Raw genomic sequence first — 21,247 nt, 5'->3', positions numbered from 1 at the left:
CAGTATATAACCTTTTCCTGCACAATAATTTGCAGGACTTGTAAATGAGGCCTCGGTTTCAATGGATAAATCTCCTGGTTAAATACATTTATTTATTTATTTTTAATTTAAAATAATGTTTTTCTTTTCCGACTTGCACTCCCACTTCTCTAAAACTATTTAGTGCTGTGCTGTTTCCTGTTTGCATCTGTTCTGAGCGCGGTCCCTCGTATTACGCTCAGAACAGATGCAATACGAGGGACCGCGCTCAGAACAGATGCAATACCAGGGACCGCGCTCAGAACAGATGCAATACGAGGGACCGCGCTCAGAACAGATGCAATACGAGGGACCGCGCTCAGAACAGATGCAATACGAGGGACCGCGCTCAGAACAGATGCAATACGAGGGACCGCGCTCAGAACAGATGCAATACGAGGGACCGCGCTCAGATGTTTTTAGCCTTTGAGATGGTGTAATTGCAGTCGGTACTCGGCTGTTTTCAATATATCTGCCAGTCAAGTTCCATTACAGGTGTTACCCACTAAAACTTTTCTAGTTTCCATTTTCAGAAAACCTGCTACACTGTGTAACTGGTGTTAGGGTCCCACCTGAAGCATGAACCTGTGCTGCGATTGTCTGTGTTATCTATAGGATCCCAATACCTGCTGCACAGCGAGGGAATCTACAGTGTTGTAGTATAATATACCCCTACAGGCTTCACCAAATTGAACGTCTGGAAAACAAGACAAAAAAAGGGTACAAAAGTTGCTATAATAATGAGAACGCGTTTCAGTATACAGTAAAACAGTCACCTGAGAAAGGGCCCCTTTTCCAGTCCTGATTTGCTCCAGTTCATGGCAGTGTAAAGCCACCTTTTAATATCATGGCCTCCCTAGTATTTAGTATTAAAACCATCATCTGCAGTCTCTAACACACAAAGCCACTGTTAAAATGCCTCTGTAATAAAACCAGCATGCTGGAAACTTCTAGACTTCCTGTGAACTCGAAGGCAACATGCATTTCATTAAAATAAAACTATTAGAAAAACAGTCATTGAGAAGAGTTTGCATGGACGAAAACTAAAATAAATCCCATCTTACTGATTGGCTGATAAAGTTTTAGTCCTTCAGTAGTAAGCTCACATTTTGTTGGTCCCTTGACCTGTCATTTTTTGTTTGTTTATTTTGCCTGCCCTCTTGAATATTGGCTTTTTTGTCTTTGGAATTAGTTTGGTGCTTCTCTGTGAATGTCACAGTGCCTTTTAAAAATATCCTTTCCTGCTATTAAACCAGACGAAAAGCAGAGTCAGAATACTTAAGCCATGGAATTAAGGTCTGCAGCTGTTAACTGTCACTTCAGTTTACTGTTTTTAAACTGGAATTCCTATTCTGATTTTTATTTATTTACTTACTTATTTGCAGCTTTCAAGTGGAAATCCTGTCTATGAGAAATACTATCGGCAGGTAAGAGTTTATGTTTCTGATTTTCACTGTTACAAAGTAGTTCTGATGCTTGCAGTGTTGTGTGTCACCCTGCGCCTCTCAGTTTTTACCTTGCTGTATTCTCCATATCCACACGGTTGATTTCACCTGATTGATTAATAATAATAATAATAATAATAATAATAATAATAATAATAATCAAATCATACCAGAGGCATCTCTCAATTCCATTCAAACCCCAAGTCCATTCAAAATGATGACATCGCAATCGGCTGAGTACTTCAGCCACTTAAAGTATTCTCTTCATCAACCTTTTCCCTCTTTTGCAATGAAATTGACAAAAGACTAAATAAAGGTTAGTAATCATTAGAAAGCAAAAATAGGCGGATGTTTAACTTATGTATTAATAATAAAGCAGTATGTAATTTTACAGTAAATTAAAATACATTTGCAAAATAGAATGAAAAAAAGAATGTAGCCTGAAAGCAATATCCAAATTGCTATGCTTGAATAATGGATTATAGGTTATATGGACAATCATAGTGCTTAAACAGACCTCAGCATTCAGCCTTGGTGTGTTCCCTTCTACTCATGCTGATATTCCACCATACACAGACTGTCACTGCCCTAGAACTCTGTTCTAAACTAGAGCTGTTTGGCCAGTGCTTTCAGGCTACATTATTTTTTCGTTCTATTTTGTACATATTTTATTTCACTTTGAAATGCCAATTAGTTGGTTTCTTACTTCTAAGATAAAATTAATTGTGTTGCCTGAAAATGACATTTTTCTAGGGTTACGGTGAAAAGGTCTCATCTGTAAGGCCAAGATGTTTCTTGTTTTGGAGGTGAGACAGTAACCCCCTCTTCCTCCTCCTCCTCTCTCTACAGGTGGACCTGTCCAACACTGGCCGAGTTGGCGCGTCCGATGCAGCCTTGTTCCTCAAGAAGTCTGGCCTGGCAGACCTGGTCCTGGGGAAGGTGGGGTATTGGACAGCATGATGCTCATGGAAGCCAGCTTTCTAATCAGGAACTGCTGTTGTTGGCGGGCCAGTTTGTTTGTTTCACTGGCACATTTTTATTCTCTGACCATATCAATGGGACTCACAACACACCATAGTATGTAGTGTAGGCCCACAAGATTCCTTCCTTCAGTGAAGCCTTCTGGACACACCTCTTGCTTTGTTCTGAACCTGCAGTAGCTTTAGTAATGTATTGAACAAATGAAACACGGTCAAAGTGCCTTGGTCAGTTACTTGCATTGAAACAAAGATCATTTGCTTGTGTTACTGGCTGCTAAAAGCAGGTAACCACTTGTGAGTCAAACACAGCCTAACACGTACAGATCGGTTTACTGAAGTGTGAGAGCTCTCAAGAGTTATTTTCAGTTAGCAGCTTTGTAGTTTAGTGGGTTTTTTTTTGTTTTTTTGTGTAATAAATGTAGCTAACTGATGCTAAAGTAACACTAGTAGCTTATACTGTGCTGAACTATTGAGGCTGCAATCATTTAGCTCTCATTTGGAGGAACTGTTTATTCAATATATATATATATATATATATATATATATATATATATATATATATATAGTATATATAGATATATCTATATAGATATATATAGAATATATAGATTATATATATATTTATGTACATGCTAACAAATGTGTGTCTGAGCTGAGACAATAGTGTACCTTTTGTACATTTCATGTAAAAAAAAAAAAAAAAAAAAAAAGTATATTGAATTTAATTACATTTTTTTCCAGATATGGGATTTGGCAGATGCAGAACGGAAGGGGTTTTTAAACAAACGGGTAACCTGTTTTATTTATCCTTTTGTCACCCATCTGATAAATTACAACACTTAGCTGTTGTGGATTGTTTTATTATGTCCAACAACAAATGTGATGTGAAGTTTTGATGCCTTTGTAAAAAGTAGCTTCTCCTAGAACAGGAATGTGTTGAAGATGTTATGAAATTGTCCACTTTGTGAAAATATTTAGCCGTGCAGAGGAGTCTGGCTGCAAAGCCTCAGTGTGTTGAAGTAAACACTCCAGCATTCACGGCAGGTGGAATTCTTGATAGTTCAGAATGATGATTGTAACATGCTGTGTGAGATTCAGGAAATTGAATGGATTTTGTCGTCTTCCTCTCCCTGTAGGAGTTTTTCATTGCTCTGCGGCTGGTAGCCTGTGCTCAGAATGGACTCGACGTGTCCCTCAGCAGCCTCCACCTGGCTGTCGTGCCACCCAAATTTGTGAGTCTTTCCGTTGCATTCTTAGTTTAGGCAGCCGTATATGTCACACTTCTATAGGACTGGGGGGGTGTCTGTACATTTGACCATCTGTATGTCACACTGATAGTTTTGTATATACAGTATCTGTAAAACTGCTTATGAAATGGCTTGAAATAAATGTTGTTTATCACAAGTTATTGGGAGTGTCAGACTGTGGGTATACATGGAGGTGTCCCTGTCTGACTGTAGTGTATGGCACGCTTACTGTAAATCAGTAATTTTATTATACTTTACCATCATCCTAACACCTCATTTACTTCTCCATTGTTGTTAAACAGTTTCTTGCCATTTCTTACTGGGTACTGTTCTGTACATGCTGTTGAGAGATGCGTCACTCCATCAGCGTTTTCAAGATACGTCTGTAATTGTGAATATATAGCCGTGGTGTGGGCTCTGTCTTCCTGACCTACTTGGGTTATTATTTAGATTTGGTTTGCTGCCAGATTGGAGGCGCAAATGGTTTTCTATTTGCCCTCCCAGCATGCTGGTAGCATGGTATCTCAAGTGGCAGTAGACTGAATTGCATGGTGATTTGTCAATGCAGAGTTGGCTGATAACAGATCCTAACTGCTTTCCTTTCTCTTGCAGCATGATACAAGCAGCCCGCAGCTGGTTGCTGGAGCAGTGCCTAGCGATGTTCCCTGGGCTGTCAAGGTGAGCTTGGGTGGGAGGAGTAAGATCTTTAGAATAAAGAAGGAAATGGGGGTGTGGGGGGGTCCCACGTTCCAGAAAAAGCACTCCCAGTCGCTGGTTCAAATCCTGGGCATGCTGAGTTGCCGATCTTGACCCCCTGTAGATTAGTAGCATTCATCGCTTGTGTCAGATGGGAGAAAATGTGATTGGCTTTACAGTGGGACTGGAGGCCGTCGCTTGTCTTCAGTCCTCCTGATGTTTCATATTGGCTAGAGAAAACAAAACAGTGCGTATATACTGTATGTTTTAGGTAGATGCTGCTGAGTGGTTGCTGTAAGCAGGTTTGAGTGTTGCCTGGCCAGAGGTTTGCCTGTTGCATAGCTCTGAAACCAGTGAGAAAGAGCCATGGAAATCTTGCTATATTCTCAACAGTTCTGCACTGTGCTTCACTGGGCTCTCGCATCATCAGTGCTCACTTAGACACTTAGGCATGTTGTTGTGTGTACCTGGAGTCTGCAGGGGCACAACCTGGGTACAATTCATCATGTAGGGAGATAGGCCTGTATTGCATACAGCCAGCCAACAAAGCCCGGTCTCTCTTGTTCCTGCCTCTGCCTCTCCCTGTATTTCAAGCCCGATTTCTCTTTCAGCCGGAGGAGAAAGTGAAGTTTGATGCCATATTCGAGAGCCTGTCCCCACTGAACGGCATGCTGTCTGGGGATAAAGTGAAACCAGTGCTGCTGAATTCCAAACTGCCTGTAGATGTTTTAGGACGGGTAAGGAGAGAGGAGAACTCTGTCTTTTTAAATACATACATATTTAAACATTTTTCTTGAGGTTTTCCTTTTAACTGGTGTTGATTTTTGTTCTGGTGTTTATGAAAGCGGTTCGTCATTAAGCCAATGCAATGAATTCTTTACATCTGATTCTGATAACCCCTTTGTGTCGCGTGATACTAATGGGCTCCTGTTACTGATTAAAACACACTGTAGCAGTCTGCTCTGCTCCCACAAAGACAGCATTGATTCAGTTCCTCTTGACGAAGATGTCTCAGTTCAGTGTCAGTGTCACCAAGGTACTGCATGGCTTCTGTGTTAGACACCACGAGGAGAATGGTGTTTCAGTGATGCTGGGCTGTTTTGTCCAAAAGGTGGTGCTGTGTTGCAACTGTTTTTTTTTACTTTATTTTTGTATTTCAAGCCACATATTGGCGATAGGCGATATGTTTAGATATTGCCTAGGGTTTTTACAGAAGCATCTTGATAAGAAAATCACTGCTGAACTATCAAGTTTTGTATACGGTAAGAATGTGCTCGTGGAATGCAAAAAGTTTATTGTAAAGTTTATTGATTCCATTGTAAAGAAAATCTAAATGTATGCATCGCAGTTTCTTTAAAGTAGGGATGTTAAACTGCTTTTAATTTGAAATGTAGGATTAAACCTCTTTAAACTTGCATTCTAGAAATATTTGCAACAAATCAAAAAACATCAATGTGCGCTCGACATTGTGTAGCCACAGTAATGGCTTTAAATTCTCATACAGTGTGTTTGTTAAGGTTGTCTTATGTGCACTGGAAAACCAATGCATGTGTTTGTTTGTTTTTTTAGCCATCGTCAGTGTTTTTTTCCCCCGTTTTTTCTCCCCAATTTGGAATGGTCAATTGTTATTTGTATCCCGGTTCTCCGCTGCAACCCCCTGGTGTCTTGGGAAACGGAGGCTGGAACATGCTTCCTCCGAAACGTGCTCCTGCCAATCTGTCATTTTTCGCACTGCGGATCCACAGCGAGGCCACCAGACCCATAGTGCCGGAAGACAACACAGATCTGAATGGCTCCACTGCAGACCCGCAGGCACCCTATCAGCCACCGGGGGCGCTGGTGCACGATGAACTGTGGATTCCCCTGCCGACCTAAGCCCTCCCTACCCGGGCGGCGCTCGGACAGTTGTGCGCTGCAACCTAGAATCCTTCGGTCACGGTCGACAGTGACATAGCCTGGATTTGAATTTGAGATCTCCAGGCTATAGGGTGCATCCTGCACTCCACGCGGAGCGCACGCCTTTACTGGATGCACCACTCAAGAGGCCCTAAACCAATGCATGTTAAAAAAAACCAGAAACAGATAGTTTGGGGGTATTTAATGACGAGAGTTGGCTGTTCCACACGTCCAGCTGTTCAGTCCTGATTCTTGCGCCTATCATTTCAGGTTTGGGAACTGAGCGACATTGACAGAGATGGAATGCTGGACAGAGACGAATTCGCAGTGGTAAGAAGTTTGGAAAAAGGACATCTTTCTTTTTTTTTTTTTCTTGAGTGAATGAGTCTCTCAAGTGCGGTGTTTCCTCAGCTGAACTGAATGTGTGCTTTGTCTCTGAAAGGCCATGTACCTGGTGTACCGTGCCCTGGAGAAGGAGCCTGTGCCAATGTCCCTGCCTGCCCCACTGGTGCCGCCCTCCAAAAGAAAGAAATCTGCCCTGCCCAGCGTGGTGCCCCTGCTGCCCTCGCCTCCCTCTGCCAAGGAGCTCCGCCAGTCCCTGCCAGCAGGGGGCATGCTGCCCTCCAAATCCCCGCCTGTGCCGATAGCAGTGAAGGTACAGATGCATACTAATATTTATTTAAACACTTTATTAAACTGTAACCAGTGCTGACTAGGCCAGCTGTATTACTTTGCTTGCAGTTATTTGTTCGTCAACACTGGTCCCTCTTCACATAATTTTTCCCCTAGAGTGTTCCACTTTAAGAAGCAAACAACAGCATAGTGCTCTTTCATATATTTCCAACTGCATTCCATGTCAGAATGACTCGCATGTTTTGTGAATGTTTTAATGTGAAATTAAAGGCATTTCGTGTGTGTGACCCTGTCTCGTATTTCTTCGTGGTTTCTGTGAGCCTGGTTTTGTTTAGTATTGCTGAGCTCTGCCTCTCTTCTCTGCAGTGGGTGGTGTCCCCAGCTGACAGAGCCAAGTATGACGAGGTGTTCCTGAAAACAGACAAGGACCGGGACGGGCTGGTGTCCGGGCCCGAGGTACGAGACATCTTCCTGAAGACCGGCCTGCCTTCCAGCACCCTCGCTGGCATCTGGTGAGGAGCAGAGGACAGGGGGAGAGTAATCTGTACACATGGGCATCATTTACACCGGGGGGATGCAACGATCTCAAGCAGAGAGGCGAAAGTGACCGCTAGTGAAGAACTGTTTGTTTATTTTTGATTTTATTATTATATGCTACAGAAACTGTCAACCCCACCCCCACCCCCACCCCACACACACTTTTGAAACTAAAGTTACGCAATAACCCTTCACCCACCTGTGCTGTCCAGGGAGCTGTGTGACACAAAGGACTGTGGGAAGCTCTCCAAGGAGCAGTTTGCTCTGGCTCTGCACCTAATCAACCAGAAGCTGACGAAAGGGGTGGAGCCACCCCAGGCCCTGACTGGAGACATGATCCCGCCCTCAGACAGACTGACACACCAGGTAACCACAGCAACAGGGACATTAACTCGCTGTACTAACCTGCTGTAAACTGTAGTTTTTTTGTTGATACAGCATTGCAGGGCTTCTCAAACACGTTTGTAGAGCTGAATAACCCTAAACCCCCAATTGTCAGGTAACTGAAAGTCAATACGTATTCCAGTATAGTTGTAGAAAATTGGCTTGGATAACGATACAGTTCTAATTGGGCCTGGGTTTTCTTAGAAAGCAAAAATCGCAAAACAGTTATTTAATTTGCATTAAACTATTAAGTACATTTTATGTTTCTGATCAAACTAAAGACAAGTGTAGAAAAGTGTTTTAAAGAGTGCTGTGGGAAAGCCATGCCGAAGCAATTTGGTTTTGTGTCCCTGTGGAAACTCTCCTTCCAATGTGACACTGTAGTTCAGCTGACTGGACTGTCCTGTTACGTCACTACTTGATGATGCAATGTTCAGTGGCAGTTTAGTGTAGGTTTCAGTTCCTTGCATAGCTGTCAGCACTGGGTCTTTTTATGGTCAAATTCATAACTATCTAAATGGCTCAAGACATGAACAGTTCCTGTGTTAAAAAGCAGTTTCACTTCATAAATTGTAAACATGAAATGTAAAAAAAAAAAAAAAAAAAAAGAAAAGCCTAAAAAGATGCTGTTTTGCAGTTAGAGAGACGAGACAAAAACGTTTTGTTTGGAACCATTCTTCACGATATAGTGCAGCCCGCTTCTCTACAGCTCAATTAGCAACTCTGAATCAAGCGTTTAATAAATAATGCAGAGGAAGTCACCCGCTCGTACCAGCTGGCGAATCCCAGGACTGACAACAGCACAGACTTTCAGTTCCTTTAAGGGTTTGGTTACTGAGTTTATTAATCAGGTTATAGGGCTGTGGAGAGCTGCAGGCAAATTACAGACAGGTTACCAACATACCTGTGGTACAGTCATTCAATTAATGTCACCTTTCATGTATATTACAAATTGCTGATTTGATATTGCTGTTAAAATTAAGACCCTGCATTTAACAGCACCGCCCAGTCTGTTGTATTTGCGTAGCCTTCAGTAATAACCCTCCCCCAGTATCCTTTTTAATTCAGCAACACTGTGTACTTACTGTAGATCTGTGCATGTATTGTCTGTGTGTTTTATGTACAGTATTTATACAGAGATTTAGTAAATGTATAATAGACTGTCACTTGCTGAAACAGGCTGAGGCAGAACCCTGTTCTGTACAGCGTACTGATCGTAATCTGTAACCCTCTGTTGTTTTTTGTACTTCTGTTTACTCCAAAAAATATAGAGCTGTTTTACCTGCCATTAACTTTTTGGTTTCACCAGCCTAGCATTGCATTATGATCACATGGTCAGAACAGACTAGCAGGGTCCTGTCTGCCCTGATGGTCGCTGCTGGGGGCAGGATGTCCAACCCTTTCCCCTTTGCATCCATACAGGGCAGTGCTCCCAGCAGCTTGGTGGCAGACTTCTCCGCGATCAAGGAACTGGACTCCCTGAGTAATGAGATTGTGGATCTGCAGAGGTGAGTGTGCCTGCTGTCTGATACACTTGGGAGGGGGAAGGTGCCAATGGGCAAGTCTATCACTGCAGTTCCATTGAAGGGTGAAACAGCTACCATAGGAAATATATCTACCACAGTTCCCACCTTCTAAGCCCTTTTGAGCAGTCAGTTCCCAGATCCTGCAAGGGAACTGGACTCAGGAGGTGTATATTGGAGTGTGATGTATTGGTGGTTTATTAAAAGAAAGAGTCAAATCTGAATTGGCAAGAGACGATCCAAAATTGGATTTGATATGAAGCTTTTAGTCCTGGGACATCAGCCAGAGGTAAAGGGAGGAAACTGGTAAGAATTAATCTGTTGTGTTCATTTGATGTAATCCTAAACTTGAGCATTTTAGTTAAAAGGCTCTTTATTCTGAAGGAATTTAAAACTTTTACAGCACAGTGTCTGGCTTAACAAAGGTGAGAAACGCTCTTTGCTGCAGTGTAAAAAAAGCACTGTGATTTGTAAATGCCTCTGGTGTTGTCGCTGGGTTCTTAGGAATTTATCAACAGGGATTGGTTACTCGGGTCATGAATAATTAATATTCCTTGGGGCATGTCTGAACTGTGACATGGAGGAAGTGGGTGTCCTTGACCTGTGACATGCAGAAGGGGGCGATGTCCGAGGGGCATGTCTGAGCTGTGACCTGCAGGAAGTGGGCGTGTCTGAGCTGTGACATGTAGGAGGTGGGCGTGTCTGAGCTGTGATATACAGGATGGGGATGATGCCTGGGATGGAGTGTCAGAGCTGTGACGTGCAGGAGGTGGGCGTGTCTGAGCTGTGACATGTAGGAGGTGGGCGTGTCTGAGCTGTGACATGTAGGAGGTGGGCGTGTCTGAGCTGTGATATACAGGATGGGGATGATGCCTGGGATGGCGTGTCAGAGCTGTGACGTGCAGGAGGTGGGCGTGTCTGAGCTGTGACCTGTAGGAGGTGGGCGTGTCTGAGCTGTGACATGTAGGAGGTGGGCGTGTCTGAGCTGTGATATACAGGAGGGGGATGATGCCTGGGAGGGCGTGTCAGAGCTGTGATGTGCAGGAGGTGGGCGTGTCTGAGCTGTGACCTGTAGGAGGTGGGCGTATCTGAACTGTGACATTGAGGTGGGCGTGTCTGAGCTGTGACATACAGGAGGTGGGCGTGTCTGAGCTGTGAGCTGTGATCCCCCCGCTAGGTGGCGATGCCCGGGGGGGGGGGGGGGGGGGGGGGGGGGTGTACTTTGAGGGGGAAAGAAAAATAAAAAGAAGCTGACGCCCTGCTGTAGTGACAGATTTTTCCGCTGCCCATTTAGATCTCGTTGGATCCTCTCTTCGCTCCAGGTAGATATTAAAACCCTGCTTTCTTCATCAGTGGAGCTGCACAAGCGTCCTTCAGACATTATTTCCAAAATCTGTAATACAAAACAGTCGCTACACATTGAAAGTTGTAAACTACATAACAAAAAAACATGTAGCCACCACTGTTAATTGATATATCAAACATATTATCAGTCTTTCCAAATTACATCCTCAGCACGTTTACACTGGGGGAAAAAAAGGGACCGGAATCCGTTCTCTTATCCTCTCAATCTGGAATATTTGTGCCAGTGTAAATGCACTTTTTCTGTGAAGGCAAGTTCAAGGGGGATGAGGCTCTGAGGTGCTCTAAGATGTTGCTAGACAGCAGGGCAGGTGTATGCAGGGCTTTTAATTAGTGGGCTGCTTTTTTTTTTTTTTTTTTTTTTTTTAAACCTCATAGATTCTACTTAAAGTGTAAAGCCCTCCTTTCTCCCTGCACTGCACCACATCAGACACTAACGCCTGTTCTGTTGAATTCACCTTTTTATTTGGTTCAGTTCCTTTCCAGAGGAGAGAGAGTGAGAGAGACAGACTCCCTCAGCACGGGACAGAAGAGCACCTGCCTTCCTTTGTCCTCTGCCTGCCTGTTCAATACTGTTCTCCTGCTCTGTGCCTTAGCAGGAGCAGCCTTCTGCATTATCCTTGTGATCAGCTCCTTCTGAAGACCAACCCGTCATTCAGAGCACTGTGCCCCACTGCCGCTCACCTTTCATGAGCCCTATTAAAACATACACACACAGGCTCAGTCAGAGACACAGGAGATAACCTCAGGCAGGGATGCGCTGCTTCGCTGAATGGGAAGCATGGAACAGTCTCTTGAGGTTGTGTTTCCATGTGATAAATTGTGCTGCCTTAGGGCTGGAAAGAGGAAGGGATTTTTTTTCATATTGATACATGTGACAACAGCCTTTCTCTTAGCATTGCTCTCTCTCTGCATTTTTTTTTTAACCTGAGTTGAGGCTGGAATATTGAGAGTTCAGTGTTGGAGGGGCTTGGTTTTCCCTGGCTGTGAGTGCATGTGTGTGTTGTGGGGAGGGGGGCTCTGCCTGCGTGTGGAGCAGCGAGCACGAGGGGCTAGGGGCTATGCAGAGTTAGGATGGGGGACTGCCTGCCGCAAAGATGAGGCGTGTGGTACTAGACTCCTTAAAATTGCCACAGCAACGCACTGCCTCCGGTGAAAGGTAAGCACCCTGCACTGACTGTAGCACCGGAGCATTTAGCTGAGCTTGCTTGTGTCTTCCAGTCCTTGCTGTTTGGCTTCATTGAATATTTTCTCATGCAGTTTTAATACAAAGCTGAAAGTTGGTTTAAATGAGCCATCTGGCTCAGTAGAACAGGGGAGGAAGAGGGCACTCTTTAACAACTGGAACATATACAAAGGTGTAGGAGTCAAACATGACAAGTGAATAAAAAGAGGCTTTATCTGCTCTTGTCTCTCGCTATAGGCTTTGTGTAGATTTGATGTATTGATGATAACAATAGATTTCCATCCGCTAGAGATGACCGAACAAGATGAATATTTATCAGTCAGTGAATTGACTACATGGTCTAGACTGAACCTGCATTGTCATGCTGTTTGAGGACCACAAGCAAAATGATTTGTTAACCTAGAATTCAACGACCCTTCGTTGCAGTCCTGTTTGAAATCCTTGGGTAAGAAAGACTGCTAGTACTCATGTAGAGACACAGCAATTGATTGTGGTTTGCAAAGGTCTTAATAACATGACTGTGACCAGATGTATTTCCTGTTGACTGACAGGCAGGCAGCCAGCAATATGCTTTACACAGAGTACACTGCTGAGGGCAGTCCTGAAGTCAATACTAATTACAACTGCAGCAGCACTGTTTGCTGAAACTTCAGTTGCAATGCTATTTTGTTCAATTGCAGTTACATTAAACAACTACACATTAACATGCTTATTTGCAAATACAGAAACATACTATGTAACTTTTTATTTTTTAAAAGAAATGGAGTCTGACTGCGGTGAATTGCCCCAGGAAGAAAAAGGCATAGAAATGGAGAGCTTTCTTTATCCTGGTGTAGTACTGCATATCAGGATTTAATGTGACAGTACAGGACTGCTACAACGTGTGTGTCTTTCAGAACTGCACATAGGAGTCCTATATTACAAACGGAAGTGTGCAATATTTATCATTTCTGGAATGATTTAATTTGCTGGGCTGTGTTGTTCTCTGGTTAATCCTGTTGCATGCTGTATGCCAGTCCCACACAGTGAGGCGTGTCAAAATTAGTTAAAACCATATTAAATTGAGTGAAGGTCATTTTCATTTATCCAGTTGAAGTTTCCTTCATGCTGGACGAAGCCATGAATTAATAATAAACTGAGAAATAGGAACAGGCAATATGATGATGAGAATGAATTAATGTAGTATCATAAAATATATAAATTACATTCCCAGCGTACTTAATGTTGTGTTGTGTCTTTGTACTCGTAGAGATATCAAGATTCAACACAACTGGATGAGTATTCTCCTGCTAACAGTGTATCAGCAAGCTTAGAGCAAAAAATCTGTTGATTTAAATATAAAGTTAGTTAGAAGTTAGTGTTCTTTTTAGCGTTCTAAATAATTATTGTGATTCCGAACTCTGTTGTAGATTTCAGCAAAGATATTTTATTCAGTACAGCCAAACAGTTGGGTATTCCATTTTCCCTAAGTACAGGTCGTAACAGAATCAGCAAGACAATACAGTGTTGAGATTAAATATAGCTTCTCTTAGACACCATCCCTTATTCCTTAACCTATCAGAATATCATTGACGACGTGGGCCCACTTTGTTTTATTACCTTAAGTGATTGTAACATCAGAGCCTGTTTGATGTTCCACTCAGGAAACCCTGCTGTTATAAAGGTAAGGAAGGAAGGAGATTGTTTGTTTAAGCGCTTGAAGGTTTTAGCCCCCAAAGTGTTCTCTCTTTACCATTTGGTGCACTTTCCCCTTGCCATCGGTCTTGCTGCTCCAGTAATTAATATTAAACCCAAGATGTCTTTTAACTAACTACGTGAAACCCAAATACTAACAATCTAACCCTAAACAGTTACTCTTTTAAAGTGCATATTTCAATGATATGAATGGAAAGTAAATTTCAATTTCTGTTTCGGTTTTTAGTTGTGTTTTCTCCACTTTTCTGTCATTTCTATTACAAAAAAAAAAAAGGTAATTTAGTCAATGCCATGCTCCACCTTCACTGCCTGCACGGCTAAAGCATTATTCATTCCAGACCTCCCCTAAGAGGAGGGGGGAGTGAGGGTTAATACATACCTGTGGTTATATTGAATTTCTTGGCTGCAGGCACCCTGATGGTGCTTTTAACCTTTTAACTGCCACACTAAATGAATCCAGCGCCACTTGGTGTGTCTTGCTAAAATTGCAACTTGTCAGTGTTCCATTTAAGTCTTTGTTCAACTCTTTCAGGTCTAGGAATGATAAATTAACTTCAAGACATAAAGGAATAATAGCTTGTCTAATACATTCAAAGTAAAGCCACATTTCTGTTCAAGCAGATATCCTAAACCTGTTTCTGTGTACACATCTCGTAAGATTGCAATTATCCATCAAGATTATGACCTGAAGTGACCAGGAAAGGGTAGTTTTTAGTTTTCCTTGCGTGTCCTGGACATTTTCTTTAAGGCAAATAGAGGGTGCCTGGTCATTGGTACATTCAGAGACACTAGTCTGTAATGCAGGATAAGTCTGCTCAGGCTGCTGGTTGCAATGCCTCTTAACATCATACTGGGACTTTGGGCTGCTGTTTGAGTTCTGATTGATGGTCTGCCCCCTGACTGAAGGCTTCTAGCTGGGGACATAGTCACGCACATCTGCAGTAGGTAAAGGATCTCGCTGTCCAAGGTGTTTATTAATATAGCAATACAAGCAACCCTTCGCTTTCAACTTAAGTGGAATGGACAGGGGGGAAAAAATGTAGTCAGATGGCCATCGTACAGTGCACTTTACAACATGCTGGTAAAGGCATAGGTGTGATTAATGTTGGTGTGGGGTTACGGGTTTAGGGTTGCCTTCATAACCTTTTGATGCAGCCATCATGTTTATATTGATAGATTAAACATTTATGAACCCTCTTTTTTGAGTATCAGATTCTAGGGATACATGGGGGTGTCTGTCCACACATCCATCCATCCGTATGCCAAACAATCAAAAATATTTGCATGGACCTGGAGAACCGCTTCCCTATTGTCATGAACCTCGCTAGTAACGTTATTAACTTATTGATACACAGGGGTGTTTGTATGTCCGTTCATCAAGCCATAGTTTTTCATTAATCTGGACAATTGTTTATTCGAATTGTGATTTCACTAGAGTATAAAACTAAAAAAAGAAATGTAGGTGTTTCCAATAAAATGATTGCATTCTCTCCCTTTGCTTTTGCACTTGGTTTAACATGGAGGACTGTGCATTTTAAACAGGAAAGTAACTGTAAATTGAGTGTATTGGATAATTCTGTCCTCTGTAGAGATCAGTGGTCAAACAGAGGTCATTTTGAGTAAAGATGCTGCTTGAAAAACATACAGCGGATGGCCAGCTTCACACAGGTTTCACTGCTTGTTTGGAAACCAAAGAGTTAAACGGCAACATCAGAGGCAGTGGTCCTTTCCACTCCTGCACTCCTAGTCTCCATAGCAACAGTGACATCGATTTTAAGTGGGGGTGGTTAAAGGAGTCAGTTTTCTCCCTGCTCCCCCTCCCCAGCTTAGCTGTTCAGGCAGGCTTCTGGCTAAGAATGTGGAGGCGGTGTTAGAGAAGTGAGGGAGGGGGGGATTTCTCTGTCTCGCCTCGTTTGTGCCAGTCGCCTCTGTCTGTGTCTCTCTCGCTCCTCCACCTTGTAGTGGTGTTAGTGATAGCAGTGTTGAGGGCCGGGCCGATCGCCTGTAGCATGCATGTGACGGGTGAGCAGTCGGGAGCCGGTGGCTGGCTGTCTGTCCCCTCCGTGTCGGATGTTATTAAATATTCCTGCCTCCTGTGCTGGTCTTCCAGGGAGAAGACGACTGTGGAACAAGACATCAAGGAAAATGAGGACAGCTTCAAACAGAGAACCAGCGAGGTCCAGGTAGGGATGGTCCATGTATTCATTATTTGTGCATTTGGGTACATGCGTGTGGTTTGTGTGCACTGTGTCTGCTTGCGTTTTTTTTTTTTTTAATGCGGTTTCCAGATGTTTGCCTGTGCTGTTTGTGTTTGTGGTTAGGGGACTGCGTTTTTTTTTTTTTGTTTTGTCTGGTTTCTTGAGGTTTTCTTCTTCTCTTTGTATGTGTGGTTTTTGTGTTGTGCGTGTGTGTCTCTCTAGTTTGCTACACGTATCGGTGTGTGCTTGGGTAATGAAGAATGCGTGTTTGTATGTGTTTGGGTATGCATGTGTATCTGGGGCAGACTATTCATTTATTAGTCTATGAATATTCATAGACGCTAGCCCTTTAGCATTCACACTTGTAAGTAGAAGTGTCTATGCCTGTGAAGAAGCTCGAAGTAAAGCTTCTTGGGTAATTGTGGCAAGGACAACTGGGTCAGTACCTTTTACTGCTGCTCCAACATTTGCCACTGTAGCGTTTCAAAAGCACAGTGCCTTCCCTTTATTTAATTTATATGTAAGAAGGCACAGCAACCCGTACCTCTTCTGTAATGCCTGAGTGGAGTTGAGTAGGTCCAGAATATTCTATTCATAGGTTTATTCCAGTTGTGCTTTAATTTCCACTTTAGAATAATTTCTGTTCCCTACCCAACAGCCAACACCCCATCTAAAACATGAAGAGCTGCTCCTTGTTAAATACAGCTGGCTCTGCAGTTTGAGATACAGCTTTCATGATATCTGAAAGCAACTTTTCAAAGCAAGCAGTGTGTCTGAATGGCTAGAGCTGAGGACTGGGAGGCAGCTTTGCTTGGTGGTTATAGTTGAGTGACTATAGGCAGCCTGGCTTAGTAGTTTGAGATGATAGACTGGGAGGTAGCGCTGCCTAGTGGTTATAGCTGAGTGACCTGTAGATAGTGTGAGGTAATGGTTAGAGCTGACGGACTGGATGGCAGTGTGGCCTAGTGGTTAGAGCAGAGGGACTGGGAGGCAGTGTGGTTCTAGAAAAACTGTTTGTTTAAAAACAGCAGTAAACGTGTATGGAAGAGACGTGAAACTAAACTGTGTCTTTAAACTTAGGTTGCTAGTGCAAAATGCACCAAGTTACCAAACATTTAGTAATTGAATACTAAACTGAAGCAGGTACACATTTTAAATTGTGATACCCCTACAGGGAGATGATGATCAATTAAAACCTGGCTCACAGCCCTCACCTTGAACCACTAGACCAGACAGCTGAATTTAACATTTGCTGGGTTCGCTCATTAGCATAAACCATCAGGCTGCTAAATATAGCTGGCTGTCGTGACATTCAGCTTCACAGGAACTCTGATGGAAGATAAAACAACGTGTGTCCACAAACTCTGCTTCCTCTTTGGGAATGCCGTGAGAGTACAGTGTTGGAGACATTGAAGATCTAGTACCATTCATCCAGACTGCTGTCTTATTCCCCCCCAAGCATCCAATCTAATGACAATCAATTCCCCTTTATCCAAATGTCTGTTTATATTAACCCCATTTCCCCTGTGTTATATTGTTGCATATTCTCTGCTTCTGTTTAATATGCTTAAGAAACGCGCAAATTTGTTTTTCACATCAGTCACATATGGTGTGGGTTTGTTGTAAAAGCCTACAAAATATTCAGTAAAACTTATTAGCATCTAAAATGACCAGTGGGACAGGAACTGCATTCAGACTTCTTAAACTGATTTGAAGAAGTAGAATGAAAGTGTTACCGTTGACGGGAGTTCCCAGGGGGTGGCTCACAATTGACCGAGCGTCGTCCTGTGGGTGGGGGGGGGACTACTTAGGTCGGCCAGGGTGTCCTCTGCTCACAGTGCACCAGCGACCCCCTGTGGTCTGGCCGGGCATCTGCGAGCATGCCTGTAAGCTGCCCAGAGCTACGTTGTCCTCCAACGCTGTAGCTCTAAGGTGGCTGCACGGTGAGTCTGCAGTGTGGGGGAAAATAAAGCGGACAGTGTGTGTTCATCTTCGCCGCTCCCGAGACAGTGCAGGGGTGGTAGTGGTGAGATGAGCCTAAAAATAATTGGATGTGCCAAATTGGGAGAAAATAATAAAAATATTTGCCAATTGCTAAATAATAAAAAAAAAAAACTGAATTAATATTATTACCAAGTCTGCACAGGGATGGTATCTGGGGGATAAATGGCAACACTGCCTTTGTCACCTTGGAGAGAGAGACACAGACACAAGTTGGGTATGTCTGAGGTAGCCATGGAAACACGAGTCCTTGTCAGGACTTGCAGACCCTCAGAGATGGAACACACCTCTGATAAGATCAACATGTTTTTGAAATCGTTGCAATATACAGGCCCAGAGACTGAAAGTATTCGATTGGCACAGAACCCAGATCTTGTGCTGTAGAACTGGGTTGTGTGTTCTTCTACAATAGGGATTATACCAGCAAACTGGGTTGCCCATTGCGACTGAATCTGACAGGGAGATGCAGCTTTGCTATACAGACACGTCATGTTAAGAACACTCCTTGGGACAGCCACAGACCTGCCCGGCTGCCAGAGCAGGACAGGGAGACATCCAACCACTGAAGCAGTCAGCTGAGACCTTCCGGGGTGCCTGTTTCCATGAGAACGTCTCAATGCAGAGTGCTGTCGGGCAGCCACTTATCCCATTAGCATTTTGTGACCAGTGAGACCTTAATAGATTCACAATTCCATTTACGGCTTCAGCTTGTATCAAGATTTATTGAAAGCATCCTGCTTGTTAATAGCTTTTATACTCTCTGTGTGTGTGTGTGTGTGTGTGTCTATATTATTGATGTGTCTGTGTTCCTTATATTATTACCCCCTCTGAGACTCTTGTTTGACGGTGAGGTCCGTATCTACCTATTTGTTTACATATACGAACAGTCAGACGAGTTCCTACCCTAAATAATAGATGGACACGAACAAAGACGATCAAACTGACGAAATTCTACGAAATAATTTTATATATATTGAGAAAGAAATGTAATAATAATAAATAATAAAATAATAATAGTCCTATACAAACCAGATCAGATAAGATCATGGTTTCAAAGGTTTTCTTGTTTCTTTGTTTCCTTTTGTTTTACGGACTTAGTTGCTAAATAAACGTCTTGTAGGAAATAAAAGATTCTCGTATACCTTGGAATAACAGTTTTAAAAAATGAAATAAAACAAATGGCTTTTTCATGCACCACATTCTACAGTGTTTTCAAAAGTAGGTAATAATGGGAGGTATTATACACTCACTAACATCCCACACACTTCAGGCTGCCCTGAAGATTAAGGGCAGTGTGCCATTCGGTGACATTAAAATGAATAATATTAATCTATGCTACCTAGTTGCTAAATCATATTATCCAGTTGTGTACAGGCCAGCTCTGAACAGATATTGATGGTTAGAAATCAAATCCCTTATTCCCTTGTAATGGACGGGCTTGTAGTAGTTTGATTATGCCTGGAAGATGAGTTCAGCAGGTGGAATTTTAAAGAATCCTTGTTCTGTGCTGCGCTTGGCATTACGTGGCATGACAAATGATGTTTATTATATTCCCTGGCAGGTAGAAGTGAGGCATGATGAGTAAGTAAGGATCAGCACTGCCAGAATCCAAAAATGACCACCACGGCAGGCGGGATTCATTAAAAATATTGTTTTTTGTTTTTCACCTTGATTCTCTCCCGCAGGAAAAAGCCTATGCCCATTCTGTCTGTTTTTGAAATGAGCTGGCTTAATCAGAGCTGGGTTTACCAGAATGAGAAGCTTCAAGGCTTGTTTGTGAAACCGTGACAATCAGGCCCTGCTGCTACTGCAGTGAAAAACATCACATTCCATGACACTTGGAATTGAACTATAGAATCGGATGGGTGATCGCTTTCCTCATCTGTTCAAAGCGCGTGCTAGCATTTCAAAAAATAAAAATGAAAACAATTTCTCACAGTGCTGTGTGCTGTTTCTAATCACAAGTTTTCAGGAATTAATTGATTTCATCAACCTCACATTTGCATTGTAAGTCTCACATTTGTGAATATATCCGTTTGACTCCCTGGGGTGTGAGTGGTGTCTGTGACTTGTAACTACTGTTGTATTTTTGTAAATATTAGAACAGCTGTACAGTTTTGTGTTGTGGTCTGGTGCTGGGGTGTCGCTTATGCTCCCTCCCCCTTCCCCTCAGGAGCTGCAGGACGAGGTGGCGCGGGAGAGCGAGGAGCTCCAGAGGCTGCAGGCCCAGCGACAGGAGATCCAGGAGGTGCTGGGGGAGCTGGACCAGCAGAAGGCAGCCCTGGAGGAGCAGCTCAGCCTCATCCGCCAGCAGAGCAGCCAGGAGAGCCAGCTGGTAGGGCCGATGTGTCAAAGGAATATACTGACCTGCAGTTTGAACCATTACAAGCTGGTCTAGGCATTTAAACAACACCAGGGTTATTTATTTTTAATATACAGTCTTTGTTCCATTTTGACATTTAGTGCTTGTAGACCATGTAGTTTTATACACATTGATATTGTAGTCACTTATTTTAATCTGTATTGGAAATGTTGGAGATTCCCCTGCTGTATGGGATGCAGTGCAAAGCTGATGTAGTTCCCCACAATCAGCCTTTCTTATCAGACACAGTTTTGATGGAATAGTTAGTAAGCATGTCAAACTTCCTTAGTAGAAAGTATCACGGAGCACGCATACTGGTATAATAAATAAGTGAGAAGTATCAGGCTACAGCCCCAGTGGAATGGTACGGTTCAATCCAAGGCTGATAGTAATCGTCCATTGTGAAGGATAAAGCATCCCGTATGTGACGCCCCCACCCCTCCTCTCCAGATCTCGTCCCTGCAGGCAGAGCTGTCCAGCCAGCAGTCTCAGGTGTCGGGGTACGAGGAGGAGCTGGGGCGAGCTCGGGAGGAGCTCAGGAAGCTGCAGCTCGAGACGGCTCAGATGGAGCAGAAGGTCGAGGCTGGCAAGGTCCAGCTGGAGCCACTGCAACAGGAGCTGCACAGCACCCAGCAAGAGATCGCCGAGGTCAGTCCCAGCAGCACCACAACTCATTCAAACACTTGTCCTGTCTGCCGATTTTTATACAGGAACTTACTGAGTAATACTGAAAGGTTTCCCCTCTCAAGGACCATTCTTCATTCATTGTCACTGTTTCTTGTCGTCTTGCTACAGTCAGTTATTTCATTGTCTATGTTCTAATACAGACAGGTTGAGACTTAAGTGTTTCAGCACAGACCTGTCCAATCTTTTTGACATTCAAAAAAAGAGTCATGCGACAGTAACCGAAAATGTACTGCTGTACATAAAACAAACTAAAAAAAACAAGGCTGCTTTTTGTTACTTTCTATGAAGTTTGTTATTTAGTTCTACAGTTTCTTGTTTTTTTTAACCACACAGTGCATTACGACACTCCTGGTGAAGGGGATATAGTGACAACAACCACCCCTGCATGTTTACACCA

The 21,247-nt window shown here is 43.1% G+C and overlaps 1 protein-coding gene across 3 annotated transcripts in view; it reads left to right on the top strand.

Annotated features, from left to right (window-relative positions):
• The window catches only part of LOC121330831 (epidermal growth factor receptor substrate 15-like), a 34,175-nt gene that overhangs the window by 1,698 nt on the left and 11,230 nt on the right, over nucleotides 1-21,247 (top strand). For all 3 annotated transcript variants that reach the window (XM_041277673.1, XM_041277672.1, XM_041277674.1), the window contains exons 2-15: nucleotides 1,404-1,445; nucleotides 2,313-2,402; nucleotides 3,185-3,232; nucleotides 3,580-3,675; nucleotides 4,303-4,368; nucleotides 4,998-5,123; nucleotides 6,553-6,612; nucleotides 6,725-6,937; nucleotides 7,282-7,427; nucleotides 7,665-7,818; nucleotides 9,259-9,344; nucleotides 15,713-15,785; nucleotides 19,975-20,136; nucleotides 20,614-20,811. In XM_041277673.1, coding sequence (XP_041133607.1) covers nucleotides 1,404-1,445; nucleotides 2,313-2,402; nucleotides 3,185-3,232; nucleotides 3,580-3,675; nucleotides 4,303-4,368; nucleotides 4,998-5,123; nucleotides 6,553-6,612; nucleotides 6,725-6,937; nucleotides 7,282-7,427; nucleotides 7,665-7,818; nucleotides 9,259-9,344; nucleotides 15,713-15,785; nucleotides 19,975-20,136; nucleotides 20,614-20,811 — 1,560 coding nt within the window. The remainder of the gene's footprint in view (nucleotides 1-1,403; nucleotides 1,446-2,312; nucleotides 2,403-3,184; nucleotides 3,233-3,579; nucleotides 3,676-4,302; nucleotides 4,369-4,997; nucleotides 5,124-6,552; nucleotides 6,613-6,724; nucleotides 6,938-7,281; nucleotides 7,428-7,664; nucleotides 7,819-9,258; nucleotides 9,345-15,712; nucleotides 15,786-19,974; nucleotides 20,137-20,613; nucleotides 20,812-21,247) is intronic.

This window comes from Polyodon spathula, chromosome 18, assembly GCF_017654505.1.
Source record: "Polyodon spathula isolate WHYD16114869_AA chromosome 18, ASM1765450v1, whole genome shotgun sequence".
Taxonomy (NCBI): Eukaryota; Metazoa; Chordata; class Actinopteri; order Acipenseriformes; family Polyodontidae; genus Polyodon; species Polyodon spathula.
Note: the sequence above shows the minus strand (reverse complement) of the source record. Positions and strands in the feature narration are given on the sequence as shown.